Below are 25,127 nucleotides of genomic sequence, written 5' to 3' on the forward strand. Positions count from 1 at the left end.
AAATGATTTTCCTGGTTTAGTCTGGACTTGGAATAGGGTGAAAAGCACATAAATCACAAAAAAGGATTTTTTTAGAAGAGGTGAAAAAATTTAAAAATGCTAAAAATCTGTAACATACAATAAGTGGATGAGAGTTTTCTGACCACTAAAGCCCTTTAGGGCCCTCAAAATAGCCACTGATTAAAATAAAAGGCCTGTGGTGTTCTGGAACTTACACATAGCACAGAAATATCTGAAGAAACAATGATCTCTAACTGCCTTTACTTTTGTGTATATATACTAGAAATTATCCACAGCAAAATTTTAAATACCAAGCCTTGCCAAGCAGCTGACATAGAATGGGCATTATAAAATAAAGTATTGTGAATAAAGACACGGAATGATGAAATAGCCTGGAGCTTGGAGAACTGGCAGTTCATGAAGTGTAGCTGCTGTGGAAAGTTATTAGTGTGACTAGAGAGAAAGCGTTAGGAGATGAAGCTGGAAAGGAAATTAATAGTGGCTGTATTTGTTAGCGTACTGTAGCATCAAGTACCATAGTAAATGTTTCCCAGGCATCTCAGTTAATCTTCACAACAGCTTTAGGAGGTAGATATTATCCACATTTTATAGACAGTTAAGTTATTCCCCTCATAGTCACATAACTATGAAGTGACTTAGCCAGAATCCTAACCCAGACATGGCTTCAAAATCTGAGCTCTTAACTGCTTAGTTTTGGGATTCAGTTGTGGAGAAGTTTTCAGACCATCAACACTGGACCATGAAATAATCAAAAGTTTTTAAGTAGTAAAGTATCCTCAGTGATTTATGTTTTAAAAAGATACCACTTATATCAGCATGGAGGTAGGTTTGAACAGGAAAGAAACTGAAGGCAAAGAAATGAGCTAGAAAAAGCTAGAAAAGAAATTATAAAGATCTGAAATGCAATGGGACATTTATCTAATTAGCAAATATTTACTGGCTGCCTCTTACGTGACAGCCATTTACTAGACCCTAGGGCAACAAAGATGTAAAGTCCTTGTCCTTACTTTCAGGAATCTTAACATCTAGAGAAGGATACGCAGGAATTCTTTATAATAACCATAGGAATAATATATAATATGTGATGCTGTGTGAGCATAGCATTAGGGGTCTCAGATTATGCTTTGTGGAGAAGGTAGCACTTAAGCTGACATGATGAATGGGTAGGAATTTGCAGACAGACAGATGAGATGAATGGAATTCAGGAAACAGAAGCTTGTGAGAGGATGATGGCTCAGTATTTGGAACATATTTATCCTAAAAGTTATTCATTGTTTATGTGAAATTCAAATTTGCGCATCCTGTGTTTTATCTGGCAACACTTCTGGCCATCTACAAACGCTCCCTATATATGTATATACAGCCACATTTCCACCTTCCTTTCTGTCCCCAAGTATTCCTCCTCCTCATTATTCAAGTTTCACATGTTTTGTATCAAACACTCTACTGACTCCTGAATGACATCATTCAGTCCATCAGTTATCACCTTTATCCTGATCTCTCTTTTGACTCAAAATTTCCCTTCTCTACCCTTCAAGCCATTTTTCACTGCCAGTATTTTAGTTTAGGCCCTATTTATTCCTCACCAGGATTAGTGCAATAGCCTCTAATTGTTCTTCCTGCCTCCAGTCTGGCATTTCTTCAAATCTACGTCCAAAATACTGATGTAACAATGTTTGCATAAATCTCATCCTGTCACTCTTGTATTTAAATCCTTAAGTATCTCCATAGCTTCCAGGTTAAAGGCTTCTAATTCTTTACTTTGTACACAAGGTTCTTTATGACCTACTCTCTCCTCTAACTCTGTCATACCATCACTTCTCCCATTATTCTGCCAGAAGCAGTACTCCGGGTAAACTACTTAGAGTACTAAACCATGCCGGACTTGTTCGGATCCCACAGCTTCCTGTATGCTGTTCTTGTCTGGATATCTCTCTGCCTTCCTGTGCCCTACTTCATCTAGCTAACACCTGCACATCACATGCCACTCTGCCCAGGAAGCTTTTCCTGTTTCTTCCAAATCAAATTGAGATGTCTCTTCTCTGTATTCCAAAAAAAAAAAAAAAATCTACCAAGCACTTATCTTCATCTGTTATAACCACTGATTTGCTTATCTCTCTATTAGAAGATGAGCTTTTTCAGAAAAGACACTAATTGGCTTTAAACACATCACAGTAATCATAATAATATCCATAGTACATAATAGGAACACAACAGATATTGGCTGAATGGATGATTGATTGAATAGCTGTATTTAAAAGCTGATTTGGAAATACAAACAATACTGCTTGGTAACTGATTCACTGAAGGTGAGGGGAGAAAGAGAAGTCAGAGAAAACTGAGACTGTAACTTGGGTTACTGACGTCATTGACTTAAATAAGGAACTCAGAAGGGGGAGCAGGTTTGGCAGATGGGGAAGACAAGAAATTTGATTCTGGGTATGTTTAGTTTGAGGCATCTGTTTGACACCAAGATGAAAATAATCAATATCTAGTAGTAAACCAAGCCCAAAAGTAGAAATAGTAGCATGAAGGGACATTGAGAGAGGGAGGTAGGAGAGAGAATGGAGTTGAGAATTTCTCATGTGTACTTAGGAATTTGAACTTGATGTATATATAAACACATTCACTTATCCATTCATTCAGTAATTGATTCATTTAACATTTATTAGGTTTCCTTTATGTTTTAGGCCAAGTACTCAATGTGGGATTACAAAGATTTCTGAACTATGGCCCCTCACCTGGATGAGATTACAATTTAGTAAGAGATTAAAAAAATTACAAATGTCATAAGAAGTGCTTTCATATATATAAAAGAGTTGCTGAAGTGCTGCTGTGAGAGCCTAGATAATTGAGTGACAGATTCTGCCTTAGGAAACTGGAATTATTTCGAGAGGAAGTGATAATTGAACTTAATGTGTTTTTTTTTTTTCTTCTGTAGGCTTCCTTAATTAAAAAAAATTTTTTTATTGAAGTACAGTTGATGTACAATATTATATATTACAGGTGTGCAACATAGCAATTCACAATTTTTAAAGGTTCTACTCCTTTTATAGTTATTATAAAATATTGACTATATTCCCTGTGCTGTGCAGTATATCCTCATAGCTTATTTATTTTATGTATAATAGTTTGTACCTCTTATTCCCCACCCCTGTCTTGCCCCTCCCCCTGAACTTAATGTTTTTAAGTATGCACATCATACTATGTGAAGAACAGGAAAGCTTTGTAAATCCTTTTCAGTTTGGAAATTTTGTTTCTCTTGAAATTTTATCAAGAAAAATGTCGGAGAACTAAAGAGAGCCAACTGACCTCTTGAATATTATTATAATAGTGATCTTTAAAACTTCCTTCTCTTTACTGCCTTTTGTCTTAAAATTACAATGTTTAAAACTGGGACAAAAGACCTGAAATCAGGCATTATAATAAATATCAGTGATTGAATTTTCAGTGAATAATAATTACTTTGTGGATCAGTTTATCTAAAGTTTTTTCAATAAAGTTGAGTTTGTAGCCTCATCAGCACCAATATTCTGAGACTAATTGATTTTCTACATATCACTGAATTTTAAAATATCTTAGAAGAGATGATTTCATCAAAAGAACCAGGAAATTTTAAAGGAAGAGGAATATGATTTCATGTTCTATAGATTGGGAAGAATCTTTTTTGTCTCTCTTCTTCATCCTTCTTAATGGCCTTGAAATTGTTTCTAGAAACAGAAGGGAAAAAATAGAGCCAAACAAACTGACCTTATTAGCACGATGTGTTTCTTTAGCTGTGTACACTATATCATGGAAGCATCTTACAACTTCCTTTACTTTCATATACATGTCTTATTTGGAAAGTGGGGGAAATATAAATTATCAAAATTCTGTTGAGGCTGTACAAGGTAGTCATCAGGAAAATCATGTGCACTCTATTTGAAATACGTGGTTACCCTATTTGCAAACAAATTGGGTTCCTTCCAGAGCAATTTGGCACAGCAGTAAAGAAGCCTTTTATTTTCTCTTTATTTTCTCTTCATTTTCTGCCAGCTGGCTAAAAACCTCAAACTAACATTGGAAACTCGTGTTAATTATGGTTCCATTGGATGTGGGGTTGTGTGTATATGTAATATGTATACATAGAAACAAAACATACTTCAGCAAGCCTTCTTGAGAGCTACCCAATTTAGCAGTCTGCTTTCATGCATCCCATAACATTAACAAAAACCACATCCCTTGTGCTGACTGCAGAAAGTGAGTACTCAATAAATATTCTCTCTTCTCCAGTAAACAGAGGAATAATTTATTTGTTGCCATAATGGTTTATGTTGTTAGTTTGGCTGTGGAATTAAGGACGGTAAAACAGGCTATTCCTGTCTGTTGTATAACATCCTTGGTAAGTTTTTAGAGGAAGCCTATTTGTGAGGTTTTGTTATATAATATATGGAAATAATTTTTACACTGAATTATTAAAATATGTCATGTGTTTATCTGTATAGAAATGTGCTAAACTTGTTAAGAGGAAAATGCATCCTCTAGATAATTCTCTGAGATCACCTCAACCCAGCCCTGAGGAGTCACATCCCCAAATGAAGATTTTTGTACACAGGTTTCTTATTTTAACTGTTTTATTTTCCAGGCAGCATTTAGTCAGTTGAAAAATATTTGTTGAGGTTGTACAATGGGCCATGGACTTCGTTAAGCAATTACTTGAAAACAAGATTAAAACATGCTCTTCTGTCTACTAGGAACGTGTAATCCACTGGAAACATGAGATTTCCACATGTGAAAAGTTAAAAAGCAAACTAGGCAGCATATAATAAGGGAGCAAGGAGCTTAGAGAGGAGAATAATTTATGTGGCCATTTCTCCTGAGGAGACTTGATAGAGAAATTGGAATTTGACTTGGATGAATTGGATTTGGCCAAGTAGATCCAAGGGATGAGAGATTCTGTGCCACAGGGACAAAGTCAACCCAAGGGTGGAAACGTGGAAATAAGCCTAACTTACAAAGAGAAAAAGTTAGGAGGTAGATGGTGGCAGATTTTAAATAGAAAGTTGGGAAGTTTGAATGCTGATAAACACATGGAAGATTTTTGTGTGTGTGTGGTTAAAAAAAAAAGTAAAACATAATGTCTACTGTCTTAAAAATGTTTAAGTGTACAGTACAGGATTGTTAACTATATGCATATTTTTGCACAGCAGATCTGTAGAACATTTTCATCTTGCGTGACTGACACTCTGTACCTATATAACAGCAGCTCCCAATTTCCACCTCCCCCAACCCCTGGCAGCCACCATGCTACTTCCCGCTTCCGTGAGCCTGACTACTTTAGGTACCCGATACGAGGAGAAACATGCGTTATTTGTCTTTCTGTGACTGGCTTATTTTACTTAGCATAAGGTCTTCAAGGTTCTTCTCTTATTGTAGCCTATGTCAGAATTTCCTTCTTTTTAAAGGCTGAATGATAATAGTCCATTATCCAGTAGTCCAAAAATCTGCATTTTCTTTATCCATTCATCCATCAGTGGACATTTCCACCTATGTGCTTTCCTCAGAGCTTTTGCGGTTTCAGTTCCAGACCACTGCAATAAAGCAAATGTCACAAAAATTGAGTCACACCAGTTTTTTGGTTTCCCATTGCATATAAAAGTTCTGATTATACTATAGTCTACTGTGTGCAATAGCATTATGTCTAAAAACTATACATACTTTAATTTTAAAATACTTCATTACTAAAAAATGCTAACCATCATCTGACAATGCAGGGTTGCCACAAAGTTTCAATCTGTGAAAAACACAGAATCTGCAAAGTGCAATAAAGTGAAACAATAAAAGGAGGAATGCCTGTATATGCTATTGTAAGTAATGCTGCAGTGAACATGGGAGTTCAGACATCTCCTCGAATCCTGTTTCTGATTCTTTTGTATAAGTATCCAGAACTAGGATGACTAGATCATATGGTAGTTCTATTTTAATTTTGGAGGAATTGCCATACTGTTTTCACAGCGGCTGCACCAATTTACATTCTCACCAACAGTGCACAAGGGTTTATGTTTCTGTACATCCTTGCCAATGCTTGTTATTTTCTGTTTGTTTTATAGTGGCCATCCTAGCAGGTGTGAGGTTGACCCTCATTATGGCTTTGATTTCCATTTCCCTGGTGACTAGTGATGAGCAATTTTTCATATACCTCTTGGCCATTTGTACGTCTTACTTCTGTTCAAGTCCTTTGCCCATTAATTTATGATTTTTATCTTTTAGTTTGTTACTGTGGTGTATCACCTTGATTGATTTGACGCACAGATGTTGAATCATCCTTGCATCCCTGGAATAAATCCCACTTGATCTTGATGTTTGCTTCTTTTAATGTATTGGTTTTTTTTTTTTTAAATTGAAGTATAGTTGATTTACAGTGATTTACAATATTGTGTTAGTAACAGGTATATGGCATAGTGATTCGGTTTTTTTCTTTGCAAATTACATTCTGTTATAGGTTATTACAAGTTACTGGGTATAATTTCCTGTGCTGTACAGTAAATCCTTATTGTTTATTTTATGTATAGTAGTTTGTGTCCATTAATCCCATACAACTAATCTGTCCCTCTCCCCAACTAATGTATTGTTATATTCAATTTGCTAATATTTTGTTGAGGATTTTTGCATCTATGTTCGTCAGGAACAATGGTCTGTAATTTTCTTTTCTTGTGTCGTTCCTTTTGAACTGTAGTATTAGGGTAATACTAGCCTTGTGAAATGAGTTTGGAAGCATCCCCTCCTCTTCAGCTTTTTTTTTGAAGAGTTTGAGAAGACTAGGCATTAGCTCTTTATATGTTTGGTAGAATTCACCAGTGAACCTTTTATCAGTTTCTCACTTTAAGTCAGTTAATATTTTCTCTATATATTTAAATGCTCCTTTGTTGGATACATAAATATTTACAAATATATATCCTCTTGTTGGATAGACCCCTTTATCATTATATAATGCCCTTCTTTGTCTTTTATTAGTCTTTAAAGTCCATTTTGTCTGATATGAGTATAGCTAAACCAGCTTTCTTCATATTTCATTTGGATGAAGTATCTTTTCCATCCCTTCACTTTGTGTGCCCTTACATCTGAATTGAGTCTCTTGTAGGCAACATATGAGTCATGTTTATTTTTAATTCATTCAGCCATTCTTTGTCTTCTGATTGGAGAATTTAGTCCATTTACATTTAAAGTAATTATTGATCGGTATGTACTTATTGACATCTTGTTGATTGTTTTTGTATTTCTCTGTTCCTTTCTTTTTCTCTTGTTCTTTTCCTTTGTGATTTGATGACTTTCTTTAGTGTTAGATTACTTCCTTGTTAACTTTTGTGTATCTACTATAAGTTTTTGGTTTGTGGTTACCATGAGTTTTACGTGTAACAGCCGATATATGTATAGCAGCCTGTTTTAAGTTGATAGCAACTTAAGTTTGAACACATTCTAAAAAATTCTTTATTTTTACTCCTTCCCCTTATATTTTGTTTTTAACATAATATTTTACATCTTTTTTGTGTGTTCTTAAACTAATTGTTATAGTCATTGTTAATTCAACTTCTTTTGTCTTTCAACCTTCATACTAGCACTGTAAGTGGTTAATCCACTGCCTTTACTCTATATTTGCCCTTCCCAGTGACATTTTTATTTTCATGTCTTCTTGTAGCTAGTTAGTGCCTTTTCTTTTCACTTTAAAGGAATCCCTTTAACACTTCCTGTAAGGCCAGTTTAGTGATGATGAACTCTTATCTTTTGCTTGTCTGGAAAACACTCTCTCTCCTTCAGTTCTAAATAATAACTTTGCTGGGTAGAGTATTCTTGTTTGGAAGTTAGTTTCAACTTTTAGCACTTCAAATATATCATGCCACCCTTCTGGCCTGCAAAATTTCTGCTGAAAATCAGTTGAATATCTTGTGGGGGATCTATTACATGTAACAAGTCATTTTTCTCTTCCTGCTTTTAAGATTCTGTCTTTAACTTTTGACACTTTAACTATAATATGTCTTGTATGGATCTCTTTGTGTTCATCTTATTTGAAACTCTCTCTACTTCCTGGACCTGAATGTCTGTCTCTTTTCCCAGGTTAGGGAATTTTTTAGCCATTGTTTTTTTGAGTAAGTTTTGTGCCCTTTTCTCACTCTCTTCTCCTTCTGGGACCCCTGTGATGTGAATGTTATTCTGCTTGATGTTGTCCCATGGTTGCCTTCAGAGCTGTCTTCACAACATTTTTTTCTTTCTTTTGCTACTCTGTTTGGGTGAGTTCCAGCACCGTATCTTCGAGGTCACTCATCCACTCTTCTGCTCTGTCTGGTCTGCTGTTGAGCACCTCTGGTGTATTTTTCAACTGAGTCACTGCATTTTTCAGTTCTGTGATTTCTGTTTGGTACTTTCTGATATTTTCTGTCTCTTTGTTGATGTTTTCATTGTGTTCATTCATTTTCCCCCCGAGTTTAGTAAGTCTTTTTTCTTCCCCCATTACATTGAATTCTTTATTAGCTAGATACTCATTTCCATTTCTTTAAGATCTTTTTCTGAGGTTTTTTCTTTTTTGTGTATATGTGGAATATATTCCTGTGTTTCCTCATGTTTCTTGACTTTCTGTGTTTGTTTCTATGTATTAAGCAGGAAAGCTACCTCTCCCAGTCTTGAAGGAGTGGGCTTGTGTAGAAGATGAACCTTACCATTCAGCCTTGCCCTGGCTCTTGGTTGTCTCTCCATCCTTTGTGATGGTCTAAGTAGCCTGGTTTAGTCTTCATAGGTCCCAGTTGTTGAAGATGTGCCAAGACCTGTCAACTTCCCAGTGGGAGAGATTTCAGTCAGCACATAATTTCAGGCTGATTGGAAGTCAGCTTCGTAGGGAGCAACTATGAAAGTATGGAGATAATTTAATAGTATTTGCCCGGTGGGACTGCAGTTATAAGTCCTGCTGACCTCTGGACTGTGAGATCTAGAGATATCCCCTGGGTGACAGTTTCAGAAATCAGGGCTTTAGATGAGTATATAGGCTTTTTTCCTGGAGGTACCAGTGAACTGTGATGAGGCCAAAGGGAAGAGCAAGAATGGTGTCTCCCAGATACAGTCACTGAGAGCATCCCTGTAGCCTCTGCATGTGTGGCAAACCTGAAGCTCATCCTTCAGGTTGAAACTCCAGGACAAGTGTGGCACCCTGCTCTCTTGTGGTTATCATTTGCATGGACTATTGTTTCCCTCCTTTCACTTTCATCCTATGTGTGTCCTTAAATCTAAAGTTAGTCTCTTATAGATCCAACTATAGACCTTTTATTGATTGATTGATTCATTCATTCAGCCACTTTAAATCTTGCTTGCAGACTTTAATTTAAAAGTAGTTACTCATAAGGAAGGGATTATACTGCCATTTTGTTACTCATAAGGAAGGGATTTATACTGCCATTTTGTTACTTGTAATTGTTTTCTCTCTTGTAACTTTTTTGGGGGGACCATCAGGTCCAGTGGTTTTTAAATTGAGCTCCTCAGGACCCTTGAGGTCCCCTGGCAGAGCACTGAGACTGCCAGGGAGATGGAATCAGCCAGGCGTTGCAACTTTGAATCTAGTTTATGTCATCAGAGTACCTTGATCAAATAAAATTTCGTTTTGTAAGAAAAAAAAAAAAGCTAGTTCTGGCCAGGAGCAGAGGGAGGGTCAGGCCATAGAGACAGCACTCGGCACCAACCACTTAAAGCAGGACAGGGGCAGGGAGGGCAGCAGAAGGCAGCCCTCTGGTTAGTGCCCATTTGGGACCACATGATTAGAGAGGTCCCACCCTCCTCCACTGAACCGGGTGTTAGAATCCGGTCTCCAGAACTGGCCGCCTCCCAGTCTTGCCTGCATGAGGTACCAGAGAATCTGCCCTGGGGCTCAGGGCAACACCTGCTGCCAGTTGCATGAATTCTTGAGAGCAGGGACTGTGTCTTACTTATATTTGTATACTCCAGGCCTGATGTGGTGCTGTTTATTGGACCTCACACATAGTAGAAAATTAATAAAATGTCTGATGAAAAAAACGAATGAACACATGAAGTAAATAATTAAATGTTAGCTCTCCTGTGGTGAAATTTAAACATCACAGCCTTCTCATTCTGCCCTTCAGTCAGTCTAAACATTTAAAACTTGTCACTTAGAGTTCTAAAAGAGTGTTTTGGGTATTAAGAGTTAGGAATCATTGTATCAATCAGGACTCTTTCCGTTGTAAGTAATGGAAACTCAACTAAAAATATGTATAAGAAGTTGAGGAATTCCAACAGAACTGTACCCATGACCCCCCAGAATATCAGCAGAACCCAGTCACTACATTTGTTAATTCTTGATTTCATTCTCAGGCATTCTCCCCTTCATGGTTTCCTGCTGTTTAGATTTACATCATCCTTAATGCTATTCTGTCTTCCCAGTTGTTCCACTGTAGTCAAAAATTTTCTTTAAACTAATTTGGGTTCTTGGCTCATTACTGAACCAACCACTGTTTCTAGGAATGTAGAATATGCTGACTTAGGTCCATGTCACATATCCACCCTTAAATTTAGTCATGGGTAGGGTCACCTCCCCTCAAACCACATGGGGAAAGAGTGTTTCCTTCAGAAAAATTAGAATGCTTTTGTCTGGAAAAAAAAAAAAAGATGAATGTTAATCCAGACTTGGATAGGACAGTATATCCTCATTTCAATAATCTAATCCATCTCTTCCTATTAAAAATAACAAAGCTGTACAAAATAGGTTATTGCCTAAATTCAAGCAGTTTCTTGAATGATGCTAGGTACAGAATAAGCCTGTGATGATATGAAGAATTTTTCATTTTTTGATTGTGTTAGAACATAACAGTGATAGACCAACATTTATCATGAGGAAAGATTCTCATGCAGTTTGTCACTCTGCTGCATTCCAACTAAACAGCCGTCACACAGATAGATCTGCTATTTGGCATAGTTGTTTGCTACAGTTAAAAGTTAGATAGAACTTATTAATGGTTATAGCATCACTAAAAACAATAACACGAAAGGTAGCTCTTAAAAGAGATTTAAACTTTGGCACATTGCATAGTTAGGATAACAGAACTGAAGAAGAAAAACATTGCCATGTTGAATAGATGATATAGCGTGCTTTCTGAAATAGGATTTTTGCTTCAGTTACTTGGATGAATTGTTATTCAGAGAGCATTTGATTTTTAACAACACATGCTTAGATTAACAAAAGATTTCTTTTAATCTTAAAATTCTTAATCATGTTCAGATTGTTACTTTCTTCTGCAAATTGTCCTCTCTTTTTACTGGCCTGTATCAAGAAAGGAAATAGGTTGAAGAACATTTTGTATGAATAACGTATCCCAGACTTTGCTGGTCTCTTAACAGATATTAAAACGCTGTATCTTGTCCATCTGTTTTCAGACTTTGTGGGCACCCTGTTATCTATCTGTTGTACTAGCATCAGGTTAACAATTGGGGCTGTTGCTTTAAATTTAAGAGTACTTTTTATGAAAAGGTATCCAGGTGAAGAGTAACAAACATACTGAGCAGATTATGTGAACATTAACATATTGTTTAAAAATGTTGTACGTTTTCCAACTTTTTGAACGATTTGCAGTTTTCTGCTTATCTGTCCTCCCAGCCCACTTCGATGGCTTCCGAGTGGGAAGTGAATGGTACCAAACACTATTGTCTATCTGAGATTAATGCCTATTGAAAAAGTATTAACTGCGCTAGGAATTTTATTGTGTGTGCTTGTATTGCCTTTACAGGGACTCATGGGGAACAGAGGGCCTCCTGGACCTCCTGGTCTCAAAGGAACTCAGGTAGGGAGAAAATAAATATCCAGTCAGCAATTTTTTTTAATTCAAATTTTCCTTTTTTTAATTTTTGTGGGACTTTAGTTTTTGCTCAGAGAAAACATCCCATTCGTATGGATGATTTTTGCCATGGAGGATTTCAGTTACCGTTTTTTATTGGCAGTTATGGAATGGGATTTGGAATTGTTCTAGTGTTCTGACTTAATTAAGTGATTTATGTAGTGGTCTCCATGGAATGTCTGAAGAATCTGAGCCCAGAATCTCACTCATATGTACTAGAATTTATATATACCATTTGTGTCTATTTTATATTTCTAATCCAATAAATTATATTTTGACTGAATTATGGATTGAGCAAAATGTTTTTTAATAAAATAGAACATACAATTCTAAAGAGGTCTGTACATTTTGTTCAGATGTGGTAAGCATCAACTACTTATTGAAAGGTAAAAACTCAGAATGTTTAGAAAGTATGTCAATAAATAGAATGAAATATTTATTACTGTTTATTTTCTTAGAGAATAATATATAAAAATTCTTTGCTTTATGTTCTCTCCTCTATTCACCAATACAGTATTAAATCCTTAGGAGAATGCACAAAATTTTATATTTTATGACATTACAACCAATTTGGCCCTGAGACTATTAGACCTATGAATTAGACAAAAAGAAACTCTAGACATCGGTAGAATCCAATATACCTTTATATCTCTAAGGTTTAAGATGGAACGAAGACTGAAAAACATATTTGCTGAATGAATTAAGTATCAAAATGTGCCACGAGCAAACACGTTCTGTACCAATAATTGTTTCATATTCCGATGTGTATTGGTTTCCATCTATACTGAATTGAGTTTTTCTCTGTGCCAGAGGTACTGAGCCCACAGGTAAAGGCTGTCCTTAAGTCATGATGCAGTGATTCCTAATCCTAATTTTTGTGATGCCCTAATCACTTTCACTCTTATCCACTCTCAATTTTCTATGTTTAACTTATATCATCTACCAGTTTAAAAATAACCCAGTGATACACATCCCCTTTGATGTAGATGTGGGTTGTCATGCAAAAAATTTAAAAGTCATGGGGTGATGTAGTTCTAACAATACAAGAAAATCACAGCATTATTTTCATTGTATCTCAGGAAGAGCTTCAGATTTCAGAATAAATGGAATAAGAGTTTACATTTTAAAATACTTTCAGGCCATGACATATTCTGATCTTTTCTAAGGGAGAAGAAGGACCAATTGGACCCTTTGGAGAACTGGGACCAAGAGTAGGTATCATATTAAAGAATTTTCAAAGGGTGCTTCTCTTAAAAAAAAAAAAAAGTTGTTTTGTAAATGTTATTTACTGGCACTAAATTTTAAGTTACAGCAAAGGACAAAGATTAAAACTATAGTCATGTAATCCTCCCAAGTAAAACAGGCCTATAACTAGAATTTTCAGGGCTACTTTAAATGATATTTTATGCCTACTATGTATTTATTTAATCCCTTCAATTCCTTCAGTCTGGTCTTTGTAATTTGTGCAAGTTATTTGTAAAGTTTCTCAAAATGCATTACGAAGCTAAATCTATATTAACCATTTCAGTAATATTTTGGAAATTTCTGTTTTCCAAGTTTGTCAGTAAAATTATGGAAAGCAAATAAGACATTTTCTGCCAATTTTTTCAGATAATGTTGTGTGATAATATATGAATTACTTGTTTTTTCAAGTTCTGAAAATGAATTTTTTAAGAATTTGGGTATACATGATGAAAATTTACCTTGCCACCAAGTAATTAGGGTGTGTGCATAGCATATGTTTTAAGAGGCATTATTAGACTCATGACACACGTCTCATTTTTCTTTCTTGAACCATCATAATGTACAGGTTCTTAAAATATTTTTACATTTCAGGAGACAGTAATTCTTTCTTTTGCACCTTATCTCACAAACACATATACTGCCACTATCTCTTTAAAAAAAAAAAGGTTTTTTTTTTCATTTTTTGTGAGGTGAATTATATAACAGAAGACTGTTGTTATTTGAGCCGCAGTATAACTGGTCTTATTTAAAATTCACTTCCCTAGAAAACAGAACCATGTCCACCTCTTGCCTACTCAGTCATACTATTTGTTGTTGTTGCAACTACTGGTTGAATATTAATTTAGGCTTAGTGTTGCTCTAAGTATGTCACAGGAATCATCCCTAATCTGAAAATAAATCTGCAAAATATTGTCTGCATTTTTAGATATAAAAATAAGGCTGTAATATTATGTGCTCAGGCATAACATGCTTAAGATAAGCATAATAAGACAGAATTTAAACAGGACTAAAAATGGTGACTCCAGTACTGATGCTCTGACTCGTTTGATTTCAAAGAAGTTATAAATGTACTGACACCTGATTCCAGTGAAATTCTTTCCATAATGTAATGTGATGTATAACAATTTCTGCGATGCCTGAGTGCATATTATATTATGAAATGTGAAAGAAATATTCCAGCTAAGGCTTTTTCTGAAAAGTGTGAATAAAATACATTATTAATTTTTTATAAATATCATAATATTTACATCTAATAATTTAGAATCATAACTACATTTCTTTTATATCTACAGATTGATTAGAGAGCAATTGACATTTAACAATAATAGAATAATTTTTGATTCTTTGCTTTATTTTGTGCTCGGTAGGGAACCACTAGACAATTTTAAGCAAGGCAAGGCAAAAATTAGAACAGCTTTTTGAGTAGAAGTCCTAAATATAATTTTAAATGGCTGAACTTTTTGTATATATTCAAAACAGAATGAGAGCTGGAGGGTTGTTTTGTTTTGTTTTATTTTAAGAAAGAAAAATATGAGAATACTTATTAATGGGTAGGAATAATAAAATCCAAATATATAATGCCTAATAGATATTATAAATTAGTACTCTATTTAGCAATCTCCCCACACACCTTTTTCTACTCCTAGTTTTGAATTTGTCTCACACGTTGGCTAAGGTATGGTGATCTCCTTAATCAAATCTTGTGTAATCAGAAACCAGTTCTTTGATATTAGAAGCCGTGTTCTGTAGGTTAATCCGGGATCCTGACCTCCTCTCCTCCAGTGGTCTTATCCTCTGCTGTCTTCAGTTACTGCTGTGGTCACACCCTTTACCTTGTCATTGCCAGTAACAGCAACCTCTTTATTTTCAATTTTAAACTTCTCATTCCCCAGCCATCATCCCCTTTCTTTGTGGTGCATTCTCTCTTGTAACCCATTCAACAGCCCCAATAAAAATTTCAGTTCTTTGATTCTAATGCCATTCTGTTACTGCTTCTCTCCCCCATGACCACGTCTCCCACCTCATCGTGCTTAAAACATTGTAATTATCACCTTGATGACATTCTAGGTTCTATTTCCATATGCAATTACTTCTACTTTTCTAAATTACTGTTTTATGCTTGTTCTCTCCTCAACTCCGTTCACGGCTCTCATCCTCATTCTTGGCCCTGTACCTTGCATCCTGTTCCCTGAGAAGAAGGAAGTAATCAGAAGAGAACTTTCACTAGTTTCCACTGTCGTGTCTGCCACCCCCCTGTATCTGTGCCATCTGCTCTGCTTCCCTCTTGTTACCGTGGCCGAATGGGCTATTTTCCTAGCTAAGGTCAAAACCTCCACTCACTCACCACAGGCATGTTCCTGCCTGCTAAGAACTTTGATCCGTCACTTCTCCTCACTCTCTCCTGCGTCTCAGTTTTGTTCTTTTTAACAGATCAATCCTATCAGCCTATGAACATGCTATTATTTCTTCCAGCTTAAAAACAAAAGCAAACTTTATATTGACCCCAGTTTTCCTTCCAGGTTTTACTTGTCTCTCCTTCCCTTTTCAGTAAAACCTCTCAAAAGTGTTGTGTTTACATGCTGTTTTCAATTTTTCTCCTCCCCCTGTCTGCTGAGACCATTCTCGTCCCCACCACTCCAAAACAACTTATCTTAGGATGGTCATTAATGACCTCCATGTTGCTGGATTTGGTGATCCTTTCTCAGTCTTCATATTACTCAATATTTATATCCCTCAGAAGGAGGAAACACTTTCTTCACTTGCATTGTCTTCATCCTAACTCTCTGGCAGCAAATTTGCCTATTTTCCTCATTTCTTCAAATTTTAAATTGTGAAGTACCCCCAGGGCTTGGTTTGTGGCCTTTTCTCTCTACACTCACTGCTTAGATGAGCTAGTCCTGTCCTATGGCTTTAAATGCCATCAAAATGCTGGTGATTTCCAAAATTATATATGTTCAGATCAGAACCTTCTACTCCTGAACTCTGGACTTGTAATAACTACCACAGGATCTCTCTGCGTAGATGTCTAACAGGATGATCCACAACCATACTTTGAATTCACCCTCCAAACGTGTTCTTCCCACAGTCTTCCTCATTTCATTCAGTTGCCTACCCAGATTAAAAACTTCGTTCTTTTTTTTTTAACATTTTTTATTGATTTATAATCATTTTACAATGTTGTGTCAAATTCCAGTGTTCAGCACAATTTTTCAGTCATACATGGACATATACACACTCATTGTCACATTTTTTTCTCTGTGAGTTATCATAACATTTTGTGTATATTTCCCTGTGCTATACAGTGTAGTCTATTCTACAATTTTGAAATCCCAGTCTATCCCTTCCCACCCTCCACCCCCCTGGTAACCATAAGTCTGTATTCTCTGTCTGTGAGTCTATTTCTGTCCTTTATTTACGCTTTGTTTTTGTTTGTTTGTTTGTTTTTGTTTTTGTTTTTTAGATTCCACATATGAGCGATCTCATATCGTATTTTTCTTTCTCTTTCTGGCTTACTTCACTTAGAATGACATTCTCCAGGAACATCCATGTTGCTGCAAATGGCATTATGTTGTCGGTTTTTATGGCTGAGTAGTATTCCATTGTATAAATATACCACATCTTCTTTATCCAGTCACCTGTTGATGGACATTTAGGCTGTTTCCATGTTTTGGCTATTGTAAATAGTGCTGCTATGAACACTGGGGTGCAGGTGTCATCCTGAAGTAGATTTCCTTCTGGATACAAGCCCAGGAGTGGGATTCCTGGGTCATACGGTAAGTCTATTCCTAGTCTTTTGAGGAATCTCCACACTGTTTTCCATAGTGGCTGCACCTAAAAACTTCATTCTTGAGTTCGTTCTTGTCTCTTCTCTTCCTCTCACATTCCACCCATAACCTGTCACCAATTCCTGGAAGCTCTACCTTCAAACTATGTACAGAATCTCACCGTTTCTCATAGCCTTTTCTGTTATCACTCTGGTCAATGCCACTGTCATCTCTCACTTGGATTATTGCAGTGGACTCCTCTTTGGACTTGCTGCTTCTGCTGTTTTGTCAGAGTGGTCCTGCTCAGAGGTCATGGCCCTTCTCTTCTCAAAGCTTGTCTAAGGCTTCCTGTCTCACTTGGAGTAAAAGCCGTAGCTCTTACTGTAACCACCAGGCCCTACGTGACTTGTGTTCCTATCCTGCATTCCCTTCCCATCCCTCATCTTCTTCCCGATCTCCTCTCTCACTCTCTCCAGCTGTGTTGACTCTTCATTTCCCCAACACACCAGGCACATTCTTGCCTCAGTGCCTTTACACATGCTCTTTTCCTCTGCTTAGAATGTTCTTCCTTCAGATATCCATATAACTTGTCCCTTTTTTTAAAGTCTTTACTTAATTACAACCTTCTCAGTGAGGTCTTTTTTGTCAGTCTTATCAAAAATTTTAACAAAATCCCACAACAATTTATAGGTCCCTTCCTTGCTTAATTTGGTATTCTTCAAATTTACCACTACCTAACATACCATGCATTTTACTTATTTTTTGAATTGTGTCATTCTTACTAGAATGTAAGCTCTATGAAGGCAAATATATTTACTGTACTCCTCAGTCCCCGGTCCCTTGAGTTGTGCATGGCAAGTGGACAGTCAAACATGGTAGAATGAATAGCTAATGTTTGATTAAGAAAACCATTTATCAAATAATTTTGAAGCATTTTATCTCATAGAATACACTGAATTTCATAAATCTTGGTCAGTTTTCAAAAAGAAGAATGATTAAACATATCTCCTTTATTCTGTACTCTTACAGGGAAAACCAGGTCCAAAGGGGTATGCAGGTGAACCAGGACCGGAAGGCCTGAAGGTAAAGCAGCTGACTTTATTACAGTTATAAAGTCTAATTTTCAAAAAAATAAAATTATGGCTTTCCTATCAATGGAAAAGGAACACATATCAAAGATTTTAGTCAACTTATTAATTAATGAGGGAACCAGTAATATGTTAAAAGTGCTTCATATAGCATTTGAAATGTATGTCTTTGTATCTATATCTGTTTCTATATATCTGTCTATAAATATCTATGACTGTGTCTGTATCTATAATTGGATATACATTTTAGTAAAGAAATGTTAAGATTTGGGGTTGGATACAAGACAGTAAACCATAACTTTGGGGGCTGTCTATTCCATCAGACAGAAATCTGTAAGTTAATATAACTTCACTTAAAAATACATCTATCTATCTATCTATCTATCTATCTATCTATCTGTCTCCACCAAGTCTGGGTCCTTGGAGCAGTAGTATACGGTGACTCTGACTAAGTACATTCCCTGGATAATCCTTGGGTGACCTTCATACTTTTATGACATTGAAAGGCTATGTTACTTAACGTTTTTGCCTTGTTTCCAAGTTTTGTATGATTTTTTTTAATAATACCAACAAATATAAAGTGATGCAGTGGTTTTATATGCAAAGCATTAAGGTCTGAAAGAAACTAACTTACAAGAATTGGTGATTTGTACAAATTTAAAATTTAATGAAAAATTTAAATGCATCACAGAATTATTGCTAAATTTCCTAAAGTTATGGTTCCTTATTTATACTAAACTCATCATTTTTATGATACTAGAATATAAGGAAAAGCCAAACAACATTTTTTAAGGTCAATTAATAAAGAAATATGAGCTTAAATTTTTTAACGTGTCAGCATGTCTGTCGCTGAAATTATCTTGGGGAAATATGTGAAATTATCTTAGGGAAGTTGACTTTCAAGTTACATGAAGGAACTCCCAGGAAAGAGAAGTGTGATATTTATAAATAGAAGGCTTAATTCTTTTTTTTTTTTTTTAACTGGGATTAATCCCTGTACTACCAAATAGCTCTAAAAAATCCACCTGTGAGCTACCATCCAGTCAAACTGGCAAGAAGCTAATCTCAGTCATTATTGACACCTTGCCTCCTCCCTAGCCTCACACCAGCATCTCGGTGGCTTGTGTGCTACCTAGGAGGTGTAGGAAGTTCTTTAATGTTCAGTCCTCATACCTGCCCCTGAAATTTCTTCTTTGGCATATCACAGAGCTAGTCACTAGGACCTGGCACTCCCTTGGGGGGACCTGGCACTCTAGGGGGACACTTGGGAGTTGGTTAAGGGTCACCACCTTTCACAGAACCCTGGGATCTCTGTTCTCTCCCTAGGCCTGGGAAATTATTCCTCTCTCTGTCTTTGCCCTTAAAGACAACTCACCTCCTACCTCTAGGTTCTCTGAAAACTAAAGCAGGAGTGCAGTTAATCTGCAAGCAGCTTCTGCTTTCTGCTTGTTAACACAGACCTCCCCTAAGACTGTGTATCCCAAAGGGTTCATCTCCCTTGTTGGCATCTGAGAGGAACATTGAGTAAGGAGGGGGAAAATAAAAGAAAATTGCTGTATGTATGTATGTAATCCTGCCACAGACTTTCTATAAAAGCTGTCTAATGAACTGTCAGTCAAAAACTAGATTTACAGCCTACTTTATTCTGCCTTTTTCTTTATGATTTATCTAAATGGATACAGAAATTGAAAAGAAAATTTTTGTAGTGTTTGAAAGTTTATTTCAAACTGATTACCTATATGAATATTAGGTTTCAGTGCTTAAAATCAGCACCATCTGATAGAGCATATAATGAGTCACAGATGTGAGCCACAATCAAAAAGTGAAAAGAAATAGGTGTGATTAATTTAGTAATTTATATTTTATTTAACCTAAGACATAAAAATACTATCATTTCAACATGTAATCAGTATTAAAGTTATTAACGAGTTTTTTGTACAAAGTCTTTGAAATCTAGTGTGTATTTTATGTGTACATCCCATTTCAGCTCAGACCAGTTGATTTCGAATGCTGATAGCTGCATATCATGAGTGGCCACAGTATTCGGTGAAGTTTAACTGCTCCACGCTGCAATGTGATTATTGCTTTGTAGACAGAAGTTGATGACTTAATCTCTTATTTTTGATATAAATAAAATGTACATTCCTGTCAGATTAACTCCAGGTGGTGCCTTGAAACCTTTCTTTCATTAATCTGTGCTTTGGTTCAGCCTTTGCTCATGCTGTTCCTCACCGCTAAAAATGGCTTTTTCATCACTAATGTAAAAACCACCAATTCTTCAGGGCCTAAATCAAATACAGTTTCACGGTGTATTATCTGAAACCATTAGTGTTCAGATTTTAAAAAGGTAATATGGTGTATTTACTGTATTTTTACCTAACACTGCCAGCAGGCCCTGGGACAGCACACCACAGTTAGACACATTGGTATTTCTATGATGGGATGTAAGGATGTTCAGATTAATCACAATATATTAAGATTATAAAGAGTCTCCTCCAAATCAGGTAAAATCATGGCTAACAGATAAATTCTGGTCAGGTCAAGTTTGCCACCAAATGTGTTGAAAAGTTTTGGGTTTTCAGAGCTTTAGGGCCAGCAGAATTGTGGTTAAGGTTATGAACATACATTACTTCTCCAGTGAAGCCAGCTCTGCACCCGCCCACAGGGTGCCTGTTCCTGTGAACCCCTTCACTACGTACCTGTGGTTTGTCTTCTGTTCTGTGTGTTCTGCTCAGTGTTATGAGGTATCTCATCTCCTGAAGCAGAGTGTCCCTGTGGGCAAAGACTTTATTTTCATTCTTCTTAATAAGCTCTACAGTGCCTACCACTCTGCCTTTTATAGAGTATATTTTATTTTTAAAATTTAATTTATAAGAGTGTTTTAAAAGTGATCAAAAGTCATAAATAGAAGAATATCATTTAAGAAAACAGGTCATTACTATTAGAATGAAAATAGAGGAAAGACCACATTTCATAGAAACGCTGTAACAAAGATCTGAATAACGGAAAGTTCCTTTGTTATTTTCTAGGTTATGACTAGATAATTAACGGCACTAGACGAAGGCAGGAGTGATGTCGAGAGTAATCTTGTTTGAAAAATAATCATGTTTGCAGCTTTATATTCTTCATTAACAGGGAGAAGTGGGAGAGCAAGGAAACACTGGAAAGACCGGGGAAATAGTAAGCTTGTTTTATTCTCTTACTTTCATTTTTTTGACCACCTTGTGGGCATTTTTAAGAATCATATTAGCCATGATCTGTGCTTATAAAATTCAGAATACAAAATACTTATCCACTACAAATTTAAACCCCCTTGTGATGTGACAGATAAAGCCTACTATACAAAAGAGAAATGAGAGGAAGCACACGATACTGATATTTCTGTGCAACATAAATTACATTTGTGACCTCAGGAACATTCTTGTGTCTAATATTTGGTCTTTACATTTCGTTTTGGTCATTTCAGTCTAAGTTTGACCATAACATTTTTCATGATTAAAAAGCTACAGATTATCAAGCCGTAAAATATTGTAATACTTTAAAGGTATTTTTCTTTATCTTTGACAGACTGAAGTAAATCACGAATTAATTCAATGAAAAACATGGTTTCTTTGCTCAAAAAAAAGTTTGACCTGTTTGAATTTACGTTATTGCAGAAGTAGGAGGCTTTTTGTTGTATTCGGATCAAATATGTTAGAAGTCATTTTATTTTTTGCAGTGGAAAAAGCCAGCTATGATATGCCCTAATAGATGAACCTACATTACATATAAAGTAGGAAATTAAATTAACCCAACGCAAGTGAATTTATTTACGAGTGTGCTGGGTTGTCAGAAAGCAGGTGATACTGCTTTATTTCATCGGTTAAATGAGCAAATGTAATTTCCTATAACCTATCTTACAATTTAAATAAAAATAAATTTTCTAAAAAAACTGTTTTGTGAGCTTAATAATTAAATAATTGTATTTTCTAGTCTGGTAGTAAAACAGCAGTACATTTCTGATCCTCTTAATTTTTGTGATTAATTATTGATAAAAAATAGGGAGGTGACCCATTTGGTTTTAAAAGATCATCGCCATCCCAGTGACTCCTGAGTCACTAGGAGGTGAACGTTTGTTCCTGTTTTTACTGAGAAGGGAAATTTCAGGGGACTACGTGTATCAATTAGATTATTCAATGCTTCTCATCAAATAAGAATATGATTTGTATATTTCTGTCATTCAAAATTTTTAAAGTGTAATTTAAAGAAGTGAAATTCTGCCATTCCTGAATGATAAATTGCTTAAGAAATACATAAACTAGAATTTATAGCCAAACTTCCCAATACCAACAAAGGATATCTGTTCTGAAAATACCATCTTATACATCGAACGTCTAAGTTTTATTAGCTTAGTGATGTCGGCCTTGTTCCACGCACTGTAAGAGCCTGTCGTCAGTGCTGTCCAAAGAGGAAATGGAGTGTCTTGGCAGGTAGCAGGTTTATGTTACTGGAGGGAAATTAGTAATTATGGATTATTTGCTATGTGCCAGGGATCATGCTAAGTAATATTTTATATTGTGGCACTTCATTTACTTTTCAGTTTTAAAAAAACACATTTTGTTATTCCAGTTTCTGAAATGAGGAAAGTGAAGGACAGTAAGTAGCCTGTTCAGTTACATGGCTCGTCAACCGCTGCGCTGGGATTTAAACCCGCAGCTCCAAACTCAAAGTCCACATCTCAACATTCAAAGCATTATACCATGCTGAGGACTTTTTCCAGCTTTATTAAGGTATATTTGGCAAATAAAGTTAAGATATTTGAAGTATATGTGATGATTTGATACGCATATACTTTGTGAAAGGATCCTCCATTCCCATCAAGGTATTTAACACAGCTGGCGGTATTTTAATGTCAGCTGAACAGCCACTTGGCCTAGATTTTATAGAGAAATTTTAGGTGTCAGATAAGTTATCAAACAAAAGGACCTTTTCAACTTTGAGTTTCCATCTTTCTCATTAAGGGTGGGAGATAAAGGCTTTTAAAAAAAGCTTCAGTGGATATATACTGAATTAATGAAGATACATAAAATACCTAAAGAATATTTTTTGCTCTTGGTCTCTCTCAGCTTTTATTTTATTGTATTCATCTGAGAACCTTAGAAATACAGTTCACCTGCTCCAGAGTTCTGTTTAAACAAAACTCCTAAGAGGTGTGGGGAAATCCGACTGTACTTGACGATGTCGGCCTTGTAATCTGGGGCTGCCTAAGGTTAGTTGGGATCGCATAGCTAGTTTTTACTTTTCTGAAACTTTTTGTGCAGTCGGTTAATTGCCTTCCACCAGAACTCCTCCAGTCTGTTTTTCTTTAGATTTACACAATTTACAACCCAGTTGGTGATGGAGCGTGCCAAGCATCGTGGTCTCACCTGTATTCCATGTCTGTATACCTCTTACATTTACCTGCTGTAGGCACATGATTAAGTTCTGTAAACGTGCCCTGAATAAGACTCTAATTTCAAAAGATGCCTCCTTACTCTTTCGTTCTGGCATTCTATTTTTTATGAATAAATCTGGAATTATTCCACCTTAATTGCCAGTCCTCTGTCTTTGACTTTGTAGGCTGAAAGTATTTGAAGAGCTGTAAAAGGGAAAAGAGTATACTTTTTTAGAAGTAGGATCAGTAGATAGGCCTTATAAAGGAACAGACATTACAAGGGATAGAATTATAAGGGAATAGCTTTTTTTTTGTAGGCAAGAATATTTTAATAGAATTTCTAGCACTCAAACAGATTCTTCCATAAGTGATTCAACACCTCATTCTTAGATTTGAATGACTTTCTGCAAGCAGATATTTTTATTTCTATTCAGGACATTTATTGAGCCTTTGATCCTGCCTTCATGAAACTTACAGCCTACTAAAGATTTGATACATTAAGTAAATAATCTCATAAAAATATATAATTATAAACCGTGATACATTCTAGATAGAGAAAAATTTTAAGGGACTATGACAAAGGTGACAAATTTAGATGAGGAGATGAGAAAAGACCGTTTTGAGGAAATAACATATAAGCTGTGACCATAAAGAAGGGTATGAGCCAGCTAGGGAAGGGTGGGGAGAAAGAACGTTCCTGGAATATATAATATAACATGCTTTCCAACTTTGCCACGTACCTTGCTGTAGGGACATTTCTTGACTTCTCTAAATATTTGTTTGCTCAACAGTAAAAGTATTAAAACAATAACTACCCCATAGTTTCTTAGGATTAAACACGGTAATGCACTTAAAGCACTTAACCCAGAGCCAGTGACATAGTGAAGACTTGATAAATGTTAGCTGTGACGGCTGTGGTGGTGGTTATTCTTATATGTGATGATTCTAAGTAAGAAAGCATCTTACTGGTTTGAGGAGCTGAAAGCAAGCCAGTGTGGACATACCTTGGTGAGCCAAGGGAAAAGCAACAGTAGGTGGTGTTAGTGAAGGAGGCAGGAGCCAAATCATTTGGGGCCATGTTTATTATTTTGGACTTGATCCTAAAATAGATGGAAAATCACTGAAGCAGTCTTAAGTGAGCCAGTGACATGATTTGTTTTGTGTTTTAAGACCACTCTGGTGGCAGTGGGTCGGGTTGTTGGAACAAGGTTGTGGGGAGCAGGAGGGAAAAGGGATAGCCCGTCAGGGTGCTGTTGAGTCTCCAGAGAGAGCAGGATGACGAGCCAGGCGGTGGCAGCGGGGATGATGGGTAGATGTCCTTGAGATGTGTTTAAGGTCATGGTTTGGACAAAGTCCACAGTGAAAGGGAGTGCTTCTGGTCAGTCCCAGCATATAGTAACTATTTGTGATTTATAGAAACCTTCTGGAAGCATAAGGAATTAGTACGTATGATGTCTAGGGAGAATTCCAATTCTGAGAATCTGTGACTCTTTCCTAAGAATTGCAGTGTTTTCTAGTCTTCCTCTCACCTGCCAATTTGGCTTCTTTTCTCTGGCTCTCCTCCAGTTTCCTTATGTCTTTCTAGAGTTGGAGCAAATAGAACTAAACTAAATATTTTAGAGGCAACGGCTTCATGGCCTGTTCCATGATTGGGATAATAACTTCTATCGTGTTTTCTTTATGGTTGATGGTTCTCAGAACCAGGCAGGCTTTCTTCTATAGCAGGAGGTTG

General features: G+C 36.2%; 1 protein-coding gene across 4 annotated transcripts in view; it reads left to right on the plus strand.

Annotated features, from left to right (window-relative positions):
- The window catches only part of COL24A1 (collagen type XXIV alpha 1 chain), a 313,443-nt gene that overhangs the window by 130,614 nt on the left and 157,702 nt on the right, over positions 1-25,127 (plus strand). For all 4 annotated transcript variants that reach the window (XM_031465514.2, XM_064493377.1, XM_064493376.1 and 1 more), the window contains 4 exons: positions 11,778-11,831; positions 13,052-13,096; positions 17,924-17,977; positions 21,118-21,162. In XM_031465514.2, coding sequence (XP_031321374.2) covers positions 11,778-11,831; positions 13,052-13,096; positions 17,924-17,977; positions 21,118-21,162 — 198 coding nt within the window. The remainder of the gene's footprint in view (positions 1-11,777; positions 11,832-13,051; positions 13,097-17,923; positions 17,978-21,117; positions 21,163-25,127) is intronic.

This window comes from Camelus dromedarius, chromosome 14 (assembly GCF_036321535.1).
Source record: "Camelus dromedarius isolate mCamDro1 chromosome 14, mCamDro1.pat, whole genome shotgun sequence".
Classification (NCBI taxonomy): domain Eukaryota; kingdom Metazoa; phylum Chordata; class Mammalia; order Artiodactyla; family Camelidae; genus Camelus; species Camelus dromedarius.